The sequence below is a fragment of the Galleria mellonella genome, unplaced genomic scaffold, assembly GCF_026898425.1.
Source record: "Galleria mellonella isolate WM207_F2 unplaced genomic scaffold, CSIRO_AGI_GalMel_v1 utg93, whole genome shotgun sequence".
Taxonomy (NCBI): Eukaryota; Metazoa; Arthropoda; class Insecta; order Lepidoptera; family Pyralidae; genus Galleria; species Galleria mellonella.
In genome coordinates, this window is record NW_026442176.1 from 1,954,096 (window position 1) to 1,978,633 (window position 24,538).

The 24,538-nt window shown below is 31.6% G+C and overlaps 1 protein-coding gene across 3 annotated transcripts in view; it reads left to right on the forward strand.

Moving 5' to 3' along the window:
• The first annotated feature begins 558 nt into the window (after window positions 1-558).
• The window catches only part of LOC113516959 (myosin-VIIa), a 45,821-nt gene continuing 21,841 nt past the window's right edge, over window positions 559-24,538 (forward strand). The window contains exons 1-2 of one of the 3 annotated variants that reach the window (XM_052902609.1): window positions 559-768; window positions 17,557-17,605. In XM_052902609.1, coding sequence (XP_052758569.1) covers window positions 17,588-17,605 — 18 coding nt within the window. In that variant the 5' untranslated portion in view covers window positions 559-768; window positions 17,557-17,587. Of the gene's footprint in view, window positions 769-9,153; window positions 9,283-17,556; window positions 17,606-23,401; window positions 23,514-24,538 lie in introns of those variants that run through there. The other 2 variants (XM_026901469.3, XM_026901468.3) reach the window with 2 other exon arrangements.

Here is a 24,538-nt window from a genome sequence, read left to right on the forward strand (position 1 = left end):
TATCCAACTATTGCCATCTATACCTGCTCGTTAGATCTACCTGGATGTTTATTCATTGTAACGTTATGTTGCTATACTTTAAGCAACAGGTTATGCTTATAAGCAGTAATTGTAACACACGTGACAATTTTTTGTATTTTAACTACAGAAACAAAATTTACAAGTCAAAAAATCATTAATTAGTTAATGTTAATAACGCAAATGAATAAATTTCTAAAACAACTTATAAATAACTTAAAAGTCTTGAATAGTATCGAGTTGTTAAATTGGCGATAGATGGCAGTACAGGACTTGATAAAGCAGATTAAGGCTTTGACGCAAAATAATAATCGTACGGATTTTTAAATTCATTTTGTAAGAGATGGTAGATTTACTGTATGAATACATAGTTTGTTGACTGTATATTGAATACTATTTAAATAATAAATAAATGTAATGTCAACGTAACATTTCCAGGTGAGTATAAAACATGGCGGCGTACGCGATCGGTAAAGCGGTCGCGCCGGTCCGGTGCTCCGACGGGCGACACGCAAGCGCTCCGACTCAGGTAGGTTAAGATTCACGGTCCACCGCACTTGCTGCTTCTATGCGCAGTCGACGCGGCCCTCCCGTACACCATACTAAACGCGACCGACGAAATGTACGAGCTTCTGTTATCGGTGGATTAGTGAGGTGATCATATAGTGAATTGTTCTATGTGTCTGTGCTTGTGATATGATTAGGAGTACCAGCTACTAACCGAGCCACCGTCCGCAGCGGATCTTAACGGTAAATTTCGTCAAACATGACACTATGACCTACCCGTGTTTACCGCCTGGTCAGGTGATTTAAATCATCATCAATTATCTAACGGTTTCTTTAGGGTTAATTCAGTCGAGAGTTAGTCGTACACGCAGCATCGTTCCACATTCGATAATGACAATACGATATTTTTCTTCCACGTAGCCTCTTGCGGTGTTTACCCGTAAATTATGACACCCATAAGTATCCAATGCGTCCGTGTGCACCATGTCAGGCACTCGTTAAACAGCATCTCGCATGGTTTTCTTAAGAAAGTCGTATTAGTTTTGTTGAGTCGAGTTAACTAAAATTTTATGGATTTAGGCGTCAGATTTTACCGTTGCAGAAGAAAGTTAGAGATCGCAAATATGTAGGTTCTTTACATTCTAAATCGGTTTGTATCGTCTAAGAATCTTATTGGATTTTAATTGATTGTTTTGTAGGAAGTATTTAAAGATTACTAATAAATTTTAACGTAATGGCCGTTTAAATGGATTCCTACCTGCATATAGGAAAATATATACTTGAGTATTTGTGTTTAGTTAATAAAGTTTATTGTAAACTTATAATTAATTGATTGTCAGCTGTTAAAATCTGAGTAGATATACCTATTTATGTGGTTTTCTCTGTCATCGGTTCATTAAACATTCTCTTGAGAGAAACAATAGCATCTTGTTCCCATAGAAAGTTGTAAACAACAATTGTCCCCACGACGTTGCTAATTGCTTGTTTTAACCTTGGAAACAGGAATGTTGATTTTAAAATTCACGTAAACCTAATCGATTGACTTGGAAGTACTTATATTGGTCATGTTTACAGAGTGGTTTCATTGTTACAGTTTTATCCGCACAACAGTTAATCTTATTGCAACTGACATGTATATATTTGATTGAACTTAAAGCATGGTATTTTGAAACTATAAATAAATAATTGGTACAATACAATCATATTATAAAATACTAAATAACAATTACATCAATGATCTTAGTGATCAAATAAGATTTTTTTTATGTTATACAATAGGATTCATCTGTGCTGATTTACAATGATTTAAGATATTGTTCCATACAAAATTAAAATTGCTTCAGTTTTAAAAAAATATGGAAGTGTTAGTCTCATAACGAAACTGTATTGTGGATATATAGGTATGTCACGTATATACAAGGTGAATCTGAAAATATTCTGTTGGTCCACAGATCCTTTTGGAAATTATACTCACACAATTTTTTGTAATAACTCTTTTTCTACATTCAATAAAAACGTTGAAACTGCTTTTTAGCAATCCGGCTACCAAGCGTGGCAACTATTGGTATGAGAAGACCTATGTTCGGCAGTGGACAGTTAATGGGTAATATGATGATAGTGGTGATGTAGTAGATGTCAAAATACGATTCGTCTCAAGTTAATCGTATTTTGTTTTATGTTAAGTTCTATATTATTTAAAAAACTTATGTTCATTCTTAACAATGTAAAGTCAAGAGTTATAGAAATTAGTGTTCGTGCATGAAACATGACGAGTTATGGAAGTTAAATGAAGGAGCTTGTTGGTTTAGTATCTATATCTTTATATTTATTTTTCTGTACAACTTAGAATGGCAAACAAGCTGAAACACCATGGACATAACAGAGTATTCTATGTCGCCCATAATACTCTTCACATTTCTAAGGACATTATTAATTTAATGATCAATGCTTATTACCGGTTATGTGATCCTTATTAATATTATAAATGTGATGGTGAGTTTATTTGTTTGTTACTCTTGGCGCCCTAACTCGTCGCTATTAAATTTGATAGGTATATAGGTACTACTATACGGAATGAAAAAACATAGAGGCTACTTTTATCCCGATCAGTGATCATACCCCGACCACGCGGGTAAACGTTAGTGAATAATATTTGCCAAATATAAATTTTGGTTTAAACCGATAAGAAATGACACGAAAGGAATTAAAATTGCAAATTACAGATGTATGACAAGATGTAGTTTTAAAATATAAATCACAGTTGTGTTTTATTGCTTGTTTTGACATGTCAGGCTAATGTAGAATGGAAAGTAAACTGACAACCTTTTAGACTTAAACAAATTATAATGTATAATTGTAAACGAAAATTTAAATATTTATACTATTATATATATATTTATGTAATATTCTAATATATATATCATCATTTCAGCCATCATCCGTCCACTTCTGGAACATAAGCCTCCCCCATAGATTCCCATAAAGAACGGTCCTGAGCCACCTGCATCAACATTATTTACATTATTATATATTACTTGTTATATTCATTCATTTCAACCGTTAACTGTCCACTGCTGAATATATCAGGGGGCCTCCTCCATAAGGGGAGATTTGTCTTTAGTTGCCATGGCAGGCGGGTTGTCAACCATTATGTGTTATAATATAATTAGAATCGTCGGTACAGTAATAATTTTGTCACCAGAACTGTTAAATATAAATATAATTTTACAAATATAACGCATTATAATTTTTTATTATATTTTTTATAATTAAGTGAAGTAATCTTTTGAATTATCACGTTTTCGTAAAATTAGTCTTGGGTGCAAAATGTTGTTCTTTTACAATAAGTCACAAAAAATTTGTAAATTGCTTTTTACATGTTATTTTACAAATTACATGCATATAGCGAGTTCAGAGTACAAATATGTAGAACAGTGTAATTAATAATGATAATTTATAAGAAAACGAGAATTACAAAAAGAAATCCAGTCGTAAAAATGTCGAATAGACCAGTCTCTGCAACCTACAAGCATCCGTTATATGTAATCTACGGATTAATAAAAAATCTACGTCTTTTGATAAGTCTAAAAATATCAATATAAGAAAGTCCATGGCCGTTCATTCAAAATGTATACGGTTTGACGTCAATACAGCATTTTATAATAGTACACACAAAGTGTATGTATGTCTATATAAAAGACTTCAACGACCGATAATGGGGATATGGAGGGATATATGTTAATGAAAAGCGTGGGTAATATGGATACCGATCCGATATCCATATTTTGGGTTCCTCTGGAAATTTTTTTTTCCAACACAGGCGGCAAACGAGCTTGCGGCTCACCATCAGGTGGTGACTACCACCGCCCATGAACACCCACAACACCAACGGCATTGCAGGTGTGCTACCGGCCTTTTAAAAAGGAATATACTCTTTTCTTGAAGGTTATGTGAGAAGTGAAAAAGGTCACCACACATTTTGGTATCGGCCATATCGGTCGTATATCTGTTTTCGAATATGTTAAAAATCTGATATTATTTATCCGATATTATTTTTTGGATAACAACAGACTTATAATTTATTCTTTATTGGACCAGAATATAGATATTGTAACTAAAATATTTAGATATTTGGATATTATTAATGGCATTAGTTTAGCCCGATGTGTGTTCGTTATTCATTTGTTTATATTTTACTGAACTAGGTGTTATTTTGCGAAAGTCCAAATCACTGGTTACTTGAATAGATTTATTATAATTCCGCTACCATTAGTATGTGTGTGACTGCCAACATTCGAAGATCGAATGATTAACAATAGGCTCCGAGCAGCGATCTAATAATTTGCCTGAAGACGCCTCGTTTAACGGTGAAATACGTATCGCGAAACGTGCATGAACAAAATAACAGTCGGAGATTGAAAGCTAATATGGAAGGTTATGGAATTTCTGATAGTAATAGTTATGATCAAACTTCGAGTGTTGGCAGTCGCACACATACTAATGGTAGTGGAATTAAACAAAATAATTTTAATCAAATGACCATTATTTTGTTTTTCTAGATAAAATCATAGCAGGATGTTGATTGACCACAACGTTTTATTATTTAATATCCGACAAATGTTTTGATTGGATAGATGGTGACTCAATGTAGTTATTATATAATATATAGGCATACTAACTAGTTATACTAATAATTTTTAAGCGGTTCCAAAATGAGGTTCTCATTTAATATCTTCACTAAATATTAAACAGATTTTGATAGATATTTTTTACATACAATATAATTCATGATTTCTAAGTGTATGTATATCGACTATATGTAGAACCCATAAAACTATCTAATTACTTATAGATTCTTGTGCTATGAATATAATATTTTACAATTTTAATGTATTAATAGAAAGTGTTTTTAAAACCGAGTTCTTTTAGAGAGAAACGTGCAAACATATGTTTGAGGGGGGGAGGGGTTGTTAGCAATGGGGTCAAATTGAGTCAGTACTAGCAATATATCCTTTTAGATCGACCTCCAGGTGGTTCCCCTGAAAATCGTCATGATTATTTCTAGTGGATCTCGTCACGATGGGCTAACTGACCTGCCTTTTCATCCTCATCTGTCATCCCTCACTGGTGCCTCGCCAGCGTATCCCGATAGCGCAGGCGGGGTTACTATTCTATTATGTCTATATTCCTCGCAAAATGGTATTTATTACATTGCATTACATTTATCGGGTCTTCGAACACTCTAGGTTAGGTGGGGGCCTCGGGGCAAACACATTTGCCCTATCTTCAACTCCGGAGGCGATTACACTTGAGTCTCTAGATCAAAGCCTCATCAGCAGTGGTGTGGCGCGGTCTGCTTGTTCCATAATGGGGTGTGAGTTCGTGAAACCCCCCTTTCTTCTCTTTATTAAGTATTTAGTTAAGTTAGTTTTATATATATATATATATATATATATATATATATATATCTTTATATATATATATATATACAAAGATATATATATATATATATATCTTTTAAGTAAATAACTATTATTTGGGCTGCCATAAAGGGAAATATATATTCAGCAGTGACCAATTAACGGTTGATATGGAATGGTTTGGTATTTGGGCAGCAAAATGAAAATAAACTACTGTATAAATATCGACTGATATATTATTTAACCGACTTCGAAAGTACTCACTAGGTGTCACCACATCCTTCCTATATTACTCGAATAATATAATTGATTTATTTTCGATCTCGAAAGAAATATTCCGACATAGTAATAATTTTATTTTTTTTATGCTAATATCATACCACGTGCAGGCAAACGCAGCGTATGATGACTTCCTACTAGATGGAGCGACGACTTCAAATGGCCGCTCCTTATGACAGTTTATAGGGCAAGCCTCTATTAAGCAATGTACAAATGACGGTTGATATGTTAATGATGATGATAATGCTACCAATAATTATGTATCATTCCATTATGTATACCTTAGTCTTGATTTATAAATAACAAAAAATGTCATAAGACAGATGATTTATACGACTAATCATTGTGCCGTATTTCTTTTATAATAAAGCTTATACTTTCAGTATATATCTATCTAGATAATATATACTCAAAGCCTGCATTTAACTTTTACTCGAAACTTGTTACAATCCACCTGCCTTTATTAAAAAGTCATTTCGTTCCCTCTTGTTCTTTTTAAGACGCCGGCTACAGAGCGATAAATATAAGATATTAAAATAGAATATCGTATATATTATATAGTATCACAGACACCAATGAAAATAATGAAAACATATGTAGAATCATGTAGAAATTAAGAATACAGGTCTTCGTGTATAATGTAAATGTATTTATAAAAAAAAAAAATAAGTTTTAAGAGAAATTATGAGATTTTAAAAAACGATTTGGAAGCAAATTGAGAGATTTGAAAAAATGATAATTTATAAGGACAACGGGAATGAATGATATTATTAGAAATTATTTTCATTTGTTATATTCTAAATTACACCAACAAGCATTTGAAACGCCTAGCGTGCAGTTGAATTTGAATTAACCGTTATATATTCGAACTTGCAGACCGCACACCTGTATAATGTTTGCTTGCGACTATGTGGAATGTCGACATTGAGATACTTGTATCATACTGAAAATGAGTCAGCAGCGTCCCTCTTCAAACATTACCAAACCTATCTGCGGTTGCTAGCCCGCCTGTCAAGCCTCGCAAATACTGGCAAAACCCCTATAATTGGGGAGGCCTGTATCCAGCAATGGCCAATATATATATATATATATATATATTAGGTTTCTAGTTTGATACAATTCCCTTTTTTTATACCACTGAGGTAGCAAACAAGCATACGGCACATCTGATGGTAAGTGGTTACCGTAGCCTATGAACACCTGCAATACCAGAGGTATTACAATTCCCTTGTGGTTTGCTACAATTAACTTGTACATAAACAAAACAAGAAAATTTGCGCAATAATCGCATATGTAAAGTTGTTATTACGCAGGTGATATGGTATAAAAATTATTTTTATAACACTATAGATAATCTGTGTAATTGAAGTTAAAAATCACCTTGATGAAAATAAAATTTTTATACGTACAATTAAAGAGTAATCAATTGCTAATTTTAAAATATAAGCAAGTTTATTATTTTCAACTGATGAAATCAGTTGAAAAGGTTTTCAATTCTCAGTTAGATTTTTCATATTACCTCAAATCTTCGTAATTTATACGTTATTATAGAAAAAAATATTTTTTATCTGAAAGGATATACTTACAGATTTATCCCAAATAAATTAAAAAAAAATCCGATAATACTTTAGTTTTTATATCTAAATAATCGGTTTTATTACAAGTGAAGTAAGTTTTTTTTGTAAGACACAATCTTTAATTATTGTATTTATGTCTAAATATAACCATAGATAAAGATTCATTGTAACAATACTTTGTCTATTAATTATTTATAAAAAACCTGAATTTTTTAAATATTTATCACTTATCGCAAAAAATAACAACTTTATCTACAATAATCACAATGGATTAAAAATTGAAAAAACCTTTACGACTTTACATGAACTTCCTCACCAACCGACTACTTTTTAGTTAAAAGTTATGATGTTGTCGATAACATTCGAATAGAATATATGCCGTTGGCTACGGAACTCTACAAAAACCCATCATTATACGTAGCAACAGCGTTTAAATTCCATAGTAACAATTTGTCTGCTATTTACCTGTAATCACACAGTCAAATGTATGAGAAGCGTTGAAAATTGTAACAGTTTTTGTTAGTTTTATAATAGCTTGCACGCTACGACTTTCACTGGAAGAGGGTCGCACTAACACGCGACGTGAGCCATCATACGAGATGTGACCTTTTTAATTAATCAATTAACGTGCATAAAGTTACCTATATAAAATATCTTATCTTTTATTCGTGTATTGGGTCAGAGAAGCTATTACACGTCGACTCATTGGGATTTTTTGCGCTTCCCCCTGCCTTATACTATAACTTTATAGATCCCACAGATATTGCAAAGGTAATACACTTCTGCAATATCTTTTAATATTGGTTTAAGATATCTATAGTCTCTTGGCTCTGGATAATCCGTTCCCAGTTGACTCATACGCATACATGCCAAGGGATCACAGTAGCACATCAGATATTATATGGATTCCGATTCCTGGCTGTACAATTTGCACAGTGTGTCCGAAGAGAGACCCATCTCGTATAGTACATGCCTTACTGGCATATATCCAGTTAAGGCGCTTATTATGAGTCTTGCCTTATGCCTATCACTATTGTATTCCTGGCTGTACAATTTGCACAGTGTGTCTGAAGAGAGACCCATCTCGCTTACTATGATGAGTTTATATCATATCTCAGCCTTGTCGTTTAAGAACTTTTCTTTTCGTTTTTCCATTCCTTCTGTCGTTTTTATAATCTATATACTAACATACAAATTAAATTCATAGTTCTTCTTTAGAAGCCAGAAAACTGTACTAGTTTTATAGGAAATCGATAATATTTAATATTGTTTTTTATGTTGTATATATATATATATATACAACATATTAGTTGTATATATATACATACATAATATTAGTTGAGATGTATAGGAACAGTCAAGAGCAATATGTATCATATTTTTTTACATAATAAGCACAATATGATGCTTCGAACCGGAAATATAAATGATATATTACTTGCTATTGTATTGTAGAACTTGAAGAGTACGCTATAACTTGTAACCTATTTATGATTAAAAAAGAGTCATAAATTCATCAAAAATAATAGTTAATAGTTTACGCAATGAACTTCCGTTTTCAACAAGGCGAGAAGTATGTCCACAGTTTAAAAGTGTTATGTCCATATAGTTACAATATTTATCATAGATTTGTTGCGAACATTAAACTTTTTACCCTTACCCTTAAAGTAGCAGATACCTACACTTCAAATAAAGAGAGGTGATAAGTGAACACTCAAACAGGTCCTTGTGTACATAAACCCAACATCGCAACATCGCTGTTGACTTAAATAATCATCACATATCTTGTGTAAATACAGTCAGGCTTTGCGCGCTGTGAAATGTGCTTATGTACAATACAATGACAGAGTTGCTACATTTCAGTGAACGTGAATAATTGAAATTTTAAAAACATTTAGTGTTTTAATAAAATTAATCCAAGTGAAGACCTTAGGCTCGCCTCCTGCTTTGTTGGATTCTAATATGGAATGTCACAAGTCTTGGTATGACAATTGCTAAAATTTTCCTTTGCCTCACCTTTACTATTAAGAATTAGAATTCTTAAAATATAAAAATTATACGTCACAAAATTTATACAAAAAAAACATTTAAATTTCGAAAAGTTCTAATTGTTAAAATAGTACTTAATTGTTCAATTTCGCCAGTATTCCTGTATTACGGACAATATTGTTAAATACGAGTATTTATGTATTGTTTTCGTAAACAGCTATTATCTGAGAGCAAATCACTTGGAACTTTGGTACCGTACACGTTTGCGTTAACGGAAAGCAATGTACGTTTTGAATAATAATGACTATATTTAACAAATTAAACTCATCAGTTGGATTTTCACATGTATCTTGTCATTTTATTTAAATTGAAATATTTTTTACACGTCCCCTAGGGTTCTGCTATAGAAGCAAAAAAACAGTGTTCCTTTAAATATACCCTTTTAGCGAGTAAATAGGAGCAATCGTGCATTATAATATATTTTTTTCAATTAGGTATAGTAGTATTCGTTTGTGAACTGTTCGTATAGCGTAGTGGAGGCCCCAAACGAATGTAAATATTTTTTAATATGTATGTACGTACTCGTATGTAATATGTAGGTCAAACGAAATAAACGAGGCAGCATATGACGCTTGTTTCACATATAAAATACTTTCCTCGAACACAAACGCTGTCTTATCTTCATATGCGGGTCTACGCTGTGTAAAAAATCATGTATACTTACCTGCCATGATTTGATAAAGAGATGATGTGACTTGGCCCAGTTTTGAGAATTTCAATCTAAATATGTCACAGTATTATCCAGTCAACATACAATTGGAAATAACGACCTTGGTTAGTGATTTACTATTGTCATTTAAGTACTCATGTTTGAGGGCACTGTTATATTGGCAATGTAACAACAAATCTCTAAAATTAAAATTTGATATTGCAGCGAAATCTTTATTCAAAAGACCAACATGTACTGAATTTATAACATATTTAAGTGAAAATTATTATAATAAAATTATAATTTAAAAGGTCCCGGCATAGGATAGGTCACTCCTTCCTTTCCCATGGGTGTTATAAGAGACGTATAACGGAATTCGTGGTCGAGGATGGGCAGCAGCGTTCTTCTTAAAACATCTCCAAAAGCCTAACTGCGGTTGCTAACTCGCCTGCCAAGCATGGCAAAATCTCCAAAAAAGGAGCCCTATATTTAACAGTAGAAAGTTAACGGCTGATTAGATGATGATGAATTAAAAATTTAATTTATGATGGTTTATAAAACAGTAATTTTGTGGAACTATCAAATTAAAGTAATTGGTTAAGAGATGGGTTTACAGAAACGGAGCCTCAGAATCGAATCCATTATTGTTAAATCAATATACGAGTACAATTAGAAATAATGAGTAGTTAGCGGTTAACATTCTATCTCAGGTTTAGAAGCAAAAGATATATATACACACACACAATATATATATATATATATATATATATATATATATATATATATATATATATATATATATATATATATATATATATATATATATATATATATATATATATATATATATTGTGTGTGTGTATATATATATCCACTAGACAATTTTGGAATCTGCGGGAAATTTTATTAAATTCGCCTAAGATATTACTTACACATAGGTAACGACATTGACTGTATACTGACATGCCTGTAACTGCTACCACGACGAACAAAAGAACTAAGCCAACAAGAGTTTATGTTTAGATTATAAAAACTTTTAAGTTTACGTCTTTTCACGACGTCGACACATTGGTACATTGCTGATATTTACAAGAATATATAAAATGGGGAATCTAATAAGATTTTTTTTTATTTTTAACTTTTTGTTATGTAAATGTTTGTTAGTTAAAAAAAAATACTGAACAGATTTGAATGAAATTTAGTACGAGTCGGTTATATCCTAATTCAACACAGAGGATGCTTTACGTATTTCTTAATTCACGCGGACGAAGTCGCGGGGTACAGCTATTATTCTAATAAAACTGCTCTCTTTGAAAAAATTCAAACCAAATGGTTCAAGTGTCTAATCATAATAAATGCACAATATTGTCCCAGTTCATTCGACCGAAACGTTTAAAAATTTAATGCATGAGTAAGTACCGTTTCCTAATACCATCAAGAGCCCGCAGGAAATGTTTGTTTGTCTGTACTGTGACGAAATGTATTATCCGTTTGATAATTAGCCGTTAAAAATCTGCAGTTAATTACCTATTAAGTGTTGTGTCATCGGATAAACATGCTCATAAATTCTTAAGTTTCTAATCCTGCTGAAATGGAAGAAAGGAAATGATATCTATTTATTTTACTTTTACAATCCTGTTTCCCAGTTTCTCTTTGTTAACTAAACATGGCCGACGAGTGTAGTTCACTTTAGATACATGTTTGTTTTATTCTATATCTATGTACATGACTTCGTTTGTGTGATCGCGTAAAAGTAGCAAATTTAATTACTTATTAAATATTAATACATATAGGTAACATAACATTAATACACATAAATGGCGGATTTAACACTATATGGCGTTATCTTCCAGTCAACCATAGACAAGAATAACAGAAAACATAATGTCAAATACCGTATTTTTTTTTATTTAATTAAAACTATATATTACATATAATATTTAGTTTATTTCAAACTTATCTAAACTCTAATTATTACAAAATATGGTATAATATTGGCGTGGAACAGAATATGGCAATTTTTTTATTATAGTAAATTAATATTTATTTATTTTATTTATTTATTCATTAAAAAATATTATAACATTATGACAGCAAAAACCATATGTCCTAGTCACGTCGAAATAGCTACGGTATTCACATTAAACTTAATAATACTGTGTACTTCTTCTTTTTCTACGCTTATATAGAATTTGCCTACCTCATAATGTGAATCGAAGTAGAATAGAAAAATTATTGATGTATTTAGATCCCCTTAATCGTGAATTAAGAAGGAATATTCCAGGATCTACATATGGATCCAAATGAAATTAAAAAGGGTCTCAGTCTTTTTAACTCATAGGGGAGACGAATTTAGTGTAAAGCACGTATACAGCACATCATGTATCGCGTATGTAATGATAATAAAGAGTAGTGTAGTGTATACGAACACGAGTAAGGTGTATTTGCAACTCGCACGGCTTCATTCACCCGTGACCGCAGGTGCGGGTCACGGACGGTGCTCGACCGCCCTCGGTGGCACTGCCGTAAAGTGCTGTACGTGCTTTAACGTCAGTTATCATAATTAAAAAATAAAAAAAGAATTATATTTTATTGATATAATAATTGCGAATGAATCCGCATTGCTTATATATTAACGAAATTGGAAAATTAATCTATGCAACCACCAGAAAGTATAAACACAATAAAATAAGTCTAGTAACTTTAATAATGTTGCTAACTATGTATATATAACTACATAGCCGAAATTATTGATATAGGTAGGTATCAACAAAGACTTAGCTGTGTAATATTTTTTTTTAAATTTAATGAACATCGATTCGATCGATGGATACATGGATTTGCTTTGAAAATGCCTTTTTGTTCAAAGTGATAGCTGAATGTTTGTAAAGTTTAATGATGTAAACGCCTATCTATCTATCTATTAACCATCTAAATTAAGATAATAAATATAGTGTAAGCATAAGAGCTGGAGCATCATAGATATCTCTGAATCGCTAGTGTTGCAACGGTGACCTGCGCTGAACCGGAACACCAGTACCGCTGTTCCCAACTGCAGTTGTGTGTTGCGAGACGCGTTGTAAGATTAGCAACTAAATGGTGCCAATGTTACTGTTCTATATCTTGGAGAGTGATAGTAAAGAAAGATACATCCTCATGTGACCACGACCCTTAGTAGTGAGTTAAGAAGACAGAAGAAGATTATTTTAGAATTTCGCTTTCCGCTTTCATCTATTCTTCTTTGCTTGTTCCTATTTTATTTGAGATCGGCGCTCCTTGTCTCATACGCTAGACCTGTCTGTTCTGGATTATCATTTGATTTAAGTTGGCTTGGGTCAGGTTCTTTGACACAGTAGGCGTTCAAGTCATAGTAGATTATATGATCCTGATAAAATGGGGTTTGAAAATATAAAATGTAAGAGTATCAAGTATTAATCTTTGCTTTTTCAATAAAAGATTTTTGTACGTGATATCCACAGTTATAACCATAAAATTTATCCTAAATCTATTCCCACTATGCAAATACTATCCTTAATCTATGCTCGCTTAGAAGATAATTCGAAGGTGACAATAGAAATGGTAGTGGTGGAATTACAACGAAGTGAGATACACAATAGTCACTATTTCTTTTCATCATCATCACACTCAAAATAAAATCCTATATCAAATAATCTTAGCGACTAGTTTATAATAAGCAAATTGCAACAACTACATAATTTATAAACTAAACTACTGAACCCATTTTGATGAAACTTTCATCTGAAAGGATATATGTACTTTTAAATTGGTATGGGCTCAATTTTGGTATCCTTTCAGAAGGTAAAAGATTTTTCTAAATTAAATATAAATAATAGAATTATAGAATAACAAATATAAAAAAAATACAAACAAATTGAAAATCTCATCTTACGTCAGTAGAAAAGAGTAAATAAGCACATAATATCGTGCAGACTATACCTAATTGCATTTAAAAATCTAAGAATTACCAACTATTCATGAGGCGTGTAAGACTTATTTGTTCGTATTTGGTTGCTTTCTCGTTTCTTCCTGCGTTTTAAAATTTTATGAAAACTGTTTCGTTTGAACACCTATGATATTTTTATTTATTAACTTGTCGCCTTGTTCATGATAGTGACGATATTTTTTTTTTTATAATTTATTAGTAAGCAATCCGTGAAACTAATTTCAATTGTCCAGTTATAGGACATTATTTCTTAAATTTCACCAGGTTAAAGTACTCAGAATCATCGTGTTTTGTTGGGCATTAGCAATTGCTACAGAGCTACGTACTTTTATAACATATAGGTATGTTTATAAATATTATGTGTATCATACAAGGCCCAATAAATTTTCTAGATTAAATTCTTCATTTTCATTGTCGTTAACTAAGGCGAATGACATGACATGAGTAAGATATGATTGATCGCAGTGTTCACGCCAGAGTAAAAATTTGCACTGTATCAAGATAACATCTCTAAAGCTCTCTATATACATTTCACAACAATACTATGTACACTACAATTCACAAAATTGTGATGTATGTGGTATAGTTGAAGATCTACTTATACCTGTTTGTTTTAAATTGTGAATTGTATGAAGAATTGGGGTTTACAACAGGGGGTAATGTTAAGAATTGAGACTATTTTTTACGATAGTGCATTCAAATTGTGCTTGTTACATTTACTCACATTTTCTCTGGCCTATATATAGTAATTCCGTTTTGAGTTTCCGTCATATTATCCTTTGTGGGAGTTTAAAATAACCACGTCATTACTCCATCAACGACCGTGTAATACATTATGTTGATCTGAATTCTAAACTGATCCAATTACTTTGCTTGCTGAAATTATACTTTAAAATACGGGTACGTAAGAGGTTTATTATGTGTGCCCATTGTGTATGTCTCTAGTATCACATACCAAATATAAACTTTGTGTCTTTTGATATAAGATTAAAAATTCAATATGGAGTAGTTTTAATAGTGATTCACTGCGTACAATAACGTAGTACCCGAACCGGGAGATGAACGGCCTGCAGATAAAGAACTTCCGGCGTGATTAGTTCCGCTGCTCACTTACACGTGGTCATTGGAAAATAATATGTGTAGGCGCACGGATACTGGTAGCAATTGCGGTTGTCTGTCTGTCTGTCAACCATAGATGTGCTTCGAGTTTAGAAGTCAACTTTCATAGCGTTTCTGCAATCCCATTTATACATCTTAATGCTTAAATTAATATATAAAAGATTAAATACATACATTCCTGTCAGGTCTGTCTCCCATTAGGGTAGGCGGAAACAATGAAACGCCAAATGCCTCGATTCAAACAAACCTCTTTCGCTTCTTCCACATTCATCAGGCTTTTCATACGTGCTACTTACACAGTACTTTTAATTTGGCCCTTCTTCAGCACGTTGCCTATTTGGTGGACATACATCCGGCCAGGGCGACCCCTACCGATATCTCCATTCATTTTTGCTCGATAAATCTCTTTCGTTATTTTTCTTTCATCCATCCTCTCCAAATGGCCAAATTAATGTAACATTCCCTTTTCGATGTTTTGTCACTGCATAGTCTTTTAATCCACACTTCTCTTTTTTTAAATCTCCTGTATAATTGTTTTTTTTTTTCTTGAAAAGATTAGAAATTTTCAACAAAATATTGAATACAATTTTTTACCCTTATACGGTATCCGACTCGTACTTGGCTGGATTTAATTAGGTACTTTTTACTCATGTAAAACTTCCCTACATCTCCATATCGAGCGTAAAAAGCTGTAATCCATATCGTACCGGCCCGGTCACGATCTTGCGACGTGCAGATGATGTGTACGTATACTTACTGCACGTTTCTCGACGGGTTTTTCTTTTTATTATATTTTATGCTTCGAGTTTTCCAATACTACTCTTTGTAGTATGAGCTAATGTAGAAAGCTTCACTGAATGCAGTGTACTGCCTAATACTATCTTAATATAATTGTGTTCTTTGCTCTGGTACCTATATAATAAGCGGTTAAAAGTATCTTTCACACTTGTGTTTATATAACAACAATTTATTAAGACCTGTGTCCTTTTTTTAACAGACTTCAAAAAGAAGAAGGTTTTTAATTCGATTGTTATTTTGTGTTTGTTAGAATTATGAATTCTGTAAGTTCTAAACCGATTTGGAAAATTCTTTTTTATCTGAAAGGACTTACAGATTAGTTTCATAGATATTTTTTCGAAATTGGTTTAGTAGTTTAGTTTTTAAAATTGATATATATATATATATATATATATATATATATATATATATATATATATATATATATATATATATATATATATATTAATTTATCAATCCATCTTAATTCAGTCTAAGTCCTTGTTCTAAAACATATAATTTTTGAACTAATAAAAATAAGAGTCACGTGGTCGTACATTAAATTTAATATATGTAAATATATAAAAAAAATTATATAATACCTAATTGTTGTTTTCGAAATTGTTTGTATGAGTATCATATATTTGTATGATAAAATGTTTTTTTATGAGAGATGTACTCGTGTCGTCCAGATATTAATAAAAAAATGTTATTTTTTTCTCTTATAAATGACATATTATACATACTTTAGTTAATGCTGTATAAGTAGATTAAGGAGTAAACGTAAACGAATGGCGATGACCTTCTTTACCAGAACGAATATGCAGACAATAAAGAAGACTACCAACTTGAACAATAGGGGTTGTGAAATCGATTGTGGTTGTTTACCAATACGCTACCATTGCATTGTGTTCATTGTTTATGCAAGTAATTCTTTCAACAACATGTTACGATGTTCTATGATTTTTCCCTCAAGATATTTATATTTAGAAGATTGATTTGATTGGGTATTAGTTGTAGTGTTATCGAACAGTTAAAAACAACTTATAAGAACAGTTAAAAAGTTCTTAAAATTAGATACTCATCTAAAATATATTTTTTAAATATGTATTTGTAATTAGATTGACTGCAAGTGTTCTTAATAATTTTTTTTTATATACTCGCATTTACAGTTAGTTACAAGCCCCATATCTTCAATATTATCTCTTTTAGAGAAGAGATAATTTTGAAGAAGAGATATATAATCTTCTTGGAGAAGAAGATTATATCTTTAAGTAATAAATTATTAATTAATTAAGTAATTAATTAATTATAATGATTGTAAATCAAAATCGTATATTTTATTCCTACGTAGAAAAATACTTTCTCATATATACTTTTTTGTTATTACATCAGCCCTTAACTATCCAATGCCAAACATAGGCCTTCCCCATAAGGGAGGTTTTGCCAGTAGTTGCCATACTTGGCAGGTGGGTTGGCACCCGCAGTTATTAGGTGATGTTTTAGGAGGGATGCAGCTGCTCATGAACATTAACTTTCCTTAGTCGCCTCTTACGACACCTACGAGAATGGAAGGGGTGGGCTATTTTATGTCCGGACTACACGACAACAAAAAAATCTCACATACATACGCAAGAATGTTCGCAATAAACATATTATATTGTATCATAAAAAGATTGTACGTATATTTTGTTACAGATCGGATCGGTGTCCACATGCCGTCGCCATCATGGTGATCGTTACTAGGGTGAGTCAAACCTTTTTTCATAAATTTATTCATAAATACGTAAATTTCTTATAAGCCATTTTGTATGCAAAATATATTAAAATATGTACAGATATTCCTTATATAGAAACCTAAATAGAACTAAGTATCTTTCCGTGCTATAGAATATATTACAACAAATTGGAGGTAAATTTCTTGAATTAACATAGCACGAACAAACTGCGTACGTATTTGGAACCTATGTTTTAGCTGCACTTATAAAATTTGCTTACACTTTCGCGCAAATAACAAACACTATCTCCTTTATTCTTAATGTTTTAATCACTTCATTTCATTTAAATTAATTAACAATCTGGGGAAATGCTTATTGGCACTATCGCTGTTTGGAACATTTTGTTTAGTTTTCTAAACGTGTTATTCTCAGATAAATTCTCTGGTTAATAAAAAACAATAAATTATGTTGGTACCTAGTTTATTGTTGGTAATAATTTAAGTATTATATGGTTATAGTAGGTACTTACCCAATAACTCCGTGTACCCAATAACACGTATTGTTTTTATCGAATATCTTAAGGAAAGATTTTATATGACAGTGTTACCATGCGGTAACCACGTAATAACCATGACAAGTTCAAGGTCTACAGCATAAAACAATGAATCTTGAAACCCACGCAGCGTGAAATATGTAAACAGTGATTTCAAAGTTTATCGATATTCAGTTGTAGTTCTTATAGCCAGAGACTTTTCTAGATAATTATCAAACTTTTTTGTCTATGGTCTATGTATTGAAACTTTCATCGAAATAGCCGTTGTTCCTTTCAAATTCTAAGTCACAGACTCAAAAATTTTGGGGCCAACTGGATTTAATAGACAATCTATAGATACGATATGACAATTAGATAATATACTAAAGTCGTAATAAAAGTATAATTTTGCTTCATTCATCAGTAGGCATGGGTAATATTGGTACCCCTCCAACATTATTTTATATATAGAATATTTACCTATTCTATATATAAAATAAGTAAATATTCAAAAGCATACATTTTAATTATTGTACATATAATGAGGATCTATGAAAAATAAAATAATAATTAATGTATTCGACACACGTGCATATTCAATAAAATATGCATAGTATGAACGCGTCCTAATTTTCGGCGAAGGTGAAATTTCAAAAACTCTCACTTGAAGCATGTGCAAGTTATACCTACTTAATAATATAGTAACATTCTCACAGAATAGTGGCCTACTGTTTTAAAGTGATACAACAAAATATTTCACATATGAAGAGAGAGTGACACTTGGTGATTTCTGACACAAATTATATTTGATAAAAAATAATAATAATAAACATGAGATTGTGTTCAAGTCTTTAGATATCAACATCCCGTAAAGTGGAATGGCACATTTTCTCGACGAGTTCCGATCGGTGCGTTTGGCAAGAGCACATTCCGCCAGTCTGCCTCCGCGTCCAGTTCCAAAGGGTCATTCACCTCGCCGGTCATACATACTCACCATACAGTACAAACCAATTGTTAAAAATCTTTATTTATGTTAAAATTATAAATGCTCACGACTATAATCCCTGACGGGGTAGTCAAAGATATTTGTCGTCTGTTGTCGTTGTGATGAACGAGTAACTCGATATAGCCACATTTCATCGAGCATGTTCGAATACAAATTTAACGTAGAAGCGAGCCAGCCTACCGTCACTTGCATTTGAGTTGTTATCGATATTTTAAGTTATTCTTTTATTAATTACTAGTGATCCGGTCCGGCTTCGAGCGAGTAGACGGAATTTTCGAAAATTATTTATAGCCTTGTAATAACACATTACACGCTGATAAAGTAGCTTTCTATAAATGAAATATTTTTTAAATTGAGTACTTTTTGAATGTATCCATTACAAACAATTTTTTTGGTAACCATTCCATTTTCACTCATTAAAAAAGCCTATAGAAAATTATATTTCTGAAATCTTTCTTTAAAGATTTTGTAAAGTTTTATAACTTATCAAAAATTATTTAATAGAAATTTATAAAGATATTTCCCTGTACTTTTAATACATAATGCAATGTTATTATATTATTTTTATTAAATATCTCGTAAAGTACCTATAAAATAGGTTTATAACTTTTAAAACTCCCCTTATGGGAAGGCCTATGTATATGTAATAATAAAAAAAATAAAAATAATAGTTTTAATTATGTATTATGGACTTGTTGATATAGAAGATAGCTAGATTATATAAAACTTGTCTATTGGGCAACATATTTCGTATAATGTTCGTCACACGACCTAATCGTGTTTTATTTCTCCATAATATTTTGTGGGTGACCGCAAGGAAAACAGTCTGCCATTACCAAAACGAGAGCGAGAGTAGTTGCGCTTGCGCACAATGAATCGTAAATTCAAGTTCATGTGGGAGTTAAACTAGGAGCGATCGGGTTCCGTAACATAATCATCATAAGAAATGTTGATTGTGCTCTATATGGAACTCACCTTGAAAATTATATACCAAATGTCAGATTTTACGTAATTTTTGTTTTTATTTTTAATAAGGATAGGTAGGTAAGGTAGGCTTTGATAATAACACGTACCTAAGTAAGATGGTGCATACTAAGTATTTTCTAAATGTATTTCGACTAAGTGACATAAATTTTTATACTACTTAATTCTCTTGTCATAAAATGTTTTGAGTTCTCATATACGAGTCAGTTCTGGCGATTTAATTATCCTTTTCATTAATAAAAATAAGAAAGAGTATAAGTGTAATATTCTATATCTATGTGTTTTATTTTTTAATTCATTAATTTTCCACTAAGTATCTATGTTTTTTACTCGTAATTAATTTGTTTACGTAATTAACATACAATGTTTAATTAAACATAACCTAACCTTTTTTTTAGTTCAAATTAAATTATCATAAAAACGTTGTTGTTGAACTTGGTCAACCCTATTCTAAAGTTTTCGAGCGACCGCGACTAGTAAATATATAGTGTCTGCCTACGCCTGTTCAAATATCCAAGAAATAGAGCTGCAATTGTACTGTGAAATCTGGATTTCTATATAAAATAATTCAACCCAGCGGTAGGATTTACCATTATAGGCATTACCTATAAATGTAGTAATTTAATATTATTTATTCTATTTCAATAAGTAAAATGGATTCACGTGACATTTGATTTTTTTATGAATATGAGGGTAAGTGTATATTATAAGAGGATGTTTTTACATAATATAGATATTATAAACTAAGCAGTACCTGTACAGACCTATACCTACATGGACTTTGTGAAAATAACTGCATCACGACCCGCCGAGTGCAAATTTGTTCACGTCATTCTCGGAAATACTTGGAATTATGTTGAACACGACTTTTGACGTGTTTTGTGTGCCATGACACATTCAGTAAAGGATTTGCATATTTGTATATCTTAGGTATAGATAACATTTATGTAAATTATTTTTTAACACATCACATGCTCCGAATATGATTACTTTCTTCACTTAAAACAGGGGAAAATTAAACTTTAGTTATTTATCTAATTTGAAAACAGCGACAAAAATTTTGGTATACAATTATTTTTACTTCTATAATATCTTCTATGTCACGAGGCCTAAAATTACCACAAACTATTTAGAGATACTAAACCGCAGATTCTATAATTACATTACTTCATTTAAGAGTTGGCCCTGCCACTGACGAAACGGAAAATAATTCTATGCAATCAACTGCATGCATTAAGAGAGTAAATAATTATTTCTAGTGTTACATAATTATTTATAATATGTTTTTTTAGAATATCGATATCGTAAAATATAAAAATATGGCTTTATAGTGTAAAATTTACGCACAATGACCCAAATGAGAGGCTTAACGCGGGAAAAAAAGTTCAAATTACATTTAGTGTAAAGTTTTCAAATTCATTGAAATGATTACACAGACTTCATACAAAAAAATTGTAATGACATAAAATTGTATGTAAATAATTTGTTTATTGTTGTATTCTTGTTATATTATATAGGTTATAATTAGTTCTTATAAATTTAATATAGCCATATGGCTCTCAGCATTAAATATATAGAAAATTGGCCACAACAATAGGTGTCATAATCATATCATAAATAAATAACTCGTATGGAATTTTTTACCTTACCTAATTGAATGCAAAAAAAAATTAAATGACGTTTTTAAAAATGTTTTAGATAAAGAATAAACAGCCAATAGATTCAAATGTTACGAATAAACAATATTGGGTTTTTAATAGGGATTAAAAAAAACTATCCTATGTCCTCCTCCATCCCATATAATACCTAACTACATACCAAATTTAACAGTGGTTGTTTAAGCCATTAAAGCGCTATGAAGTAACAAACAAACTTAAGTATTTTTACATTTATGACATTGTTAAAGATATATATTTTTGTTATTCTATTTAAAACTAATTTGTCCTATTTCGTAACTTACTACGTACATAGATACGTGCATCTAGTAAATACGCGACGAAAGTGAATGCATACATAATTAAAAAATAATTGGATTTATTATCTAACACATGATCTTTACTGGGTGTCTCAATAATTAATTCGCATATTAATATGTCAATTGATTTATATTGATATCGTTATATAAGCGACACTTTCTTGAGAGACGACAGGTCATTTAGAAAGCTAATGTGTCGAAACTAGCAGCACATCACAAGTCCCTCAAAGTAGGCAAAGTGTATGCCTCACTCAAGATAAAGTACATATTTCTGTATAATTGGCAATAGGCGTCTTAAATTGCAAATTAAATCAGTACATTTCAGTGTCAGCAACTACATTTTTATATACGAACTAACTGTCGTGGCGATTTTAATCCATAATAAAGTTAAGCAATGTGTGGTATGCCGTGTCATTCCGACATAGAATGGCCTACCTATTCACCATGGGTGTCTTAAGAGGCGTATAAGGGAACTTAATGCTCGAAGAATGGGCAGCAACGTCCCTCTTAAAACATCACGAAAAACTTGCCAAGTCGCCTGCCAAGTGTGGCATCTTCTGGCAAAACCCCCCTTATGGAGGGGTCCTATGTTCAGTAGCGGACAGTTAATAGCTGATAAGATGATAAAAGTTGCCAGGATTTAAATATAAAATTAAAAGTTATATATACGTAATTATTAGTATATAATTTTCTTTAAATTGTTTTCGCCTTGGTTTTTATTATCATCCGTATAGATGTAAAGTGTGTGTTTAATAATTGTACCATTAAGTTGTGTTATCTTTTTAGTTTTTTTTTTTTTTTTTAATAAACAATATGAAAAGATTCACTAAAACTTTCACTATCGGTATACACTGATGGGATTCCAGTGAATGATGATAGTTGAGAATGAGGTCAGGTCAGGTGGCTCATTATGTCGTATTTATCAGATTAATTAATCATCATGGTTTCCAAAGGACTAATGTGGAATTCGAACTGACGATGTAGCATGATAGTATTGGATTTACCAGACCTTGTTGGTAACAACTCTCTTTCCGCTCTATTATTCTGTGACTGAATAGTTACAGAATAATAGTGCAAATAAACATAAGGGACTTCAAACTAGAACGGAAAATTCAGAACAGTAAGAAGTTAGCGCAGGCGAAGTCGCGGGCAACGGCTAATTATATAGATAGTAAAATGATGTTGTCACGACTAGACGATGACGACACGATTATTAATGAGTGAGATGTATTATCTAATTAAATAATATTCATACAGCGTCTGTTATTAATCGCAATTCGACCCGAGTTGGGCTGCGGTCAGTACTTTGTGATAAACTTATCGATTATTCACAGATACTTTAATAAAAACGGTTGACAAACAATGTACATAGTTCGGCTTTGGAAGCAATAGGAATATTTATACTAATGTAGTGATATGGAAGCTGGTTTAGTTTTCGAGGTAGGTGGCTGTTATTTTATAATTATATTATAAAATACTGACAATTAATAGTTACTACTGTTTGTCGCAGTTACTCGCCTTTTTTGTTACTTTCCAGTTTGTTTTTATTAGTTTTCTGGCATTCTGATGATGTCAAGAATTTCTAGCTAATTTTATTTATTGTATACGAAGGCCTCTGTTAATAGTTTTTCTTGCCTTTAAATGAACGAAATAATTGATTGTCAATTATCTTTAATGAGTCAAAGATTAAATTGAAAATTAAAATATTATTAATGTATTTTTAATACCTCCGAAATGTCGTAACTCTCTATCGTTTAATACGAGAGACTCCTAATGGCGGACTTTTGGTACCAATTTTTATTGATGAAATAAAGCAACAGTTAATGGCCGTCTGCAATAAATGTATCTACTTTCTACTTAAATTAGACAACAATCTCGATCACTCAGTATGGATGCGGTAGACGAATTAATGCTCAGCATCGACAAACAAGGACGAAACTACTTTCTCCAAATTGATTGTTTATTCTATTCGGCAGGGAGAACATTATGTGCTTTGTAATCGGTCTAGAACAATAGGTACCTGAAAAAAATATGTATAAGTGAAAGTGATTTGTTATCTTCGAACACTCTTTGTAATAAATGCACGTAGCGACTCTTTCTTCTGTTAGATTTTGTGATTTTTCTTATATTGTATTGACTTAGTAATCGCCTCTATCCTTGCACCCATCTCTTGCATCATTCACTTTCATTATCATTCATAGCTTGATGCGTCTCGCACTCTCCGGTTCTTGATTCGTTTCATACCTCCTTTGATTGGTTTATATACGATCTATCTGATCGTGGAAGGTAGTTTCATTTGTAGTAATTTTTTTTCTTTTACTTTTTTTAGTATATCTACTTATTTTGTCATCTTTTCATTCGAAATAAAGTCTGCATTTGAGAACCAATGGGGTTATTATATTCTTAAAGATAAAGGAGGGGAATCTTTTGTTTTTTTTAAGTAATTTAAGCAATGTTTTTTAACA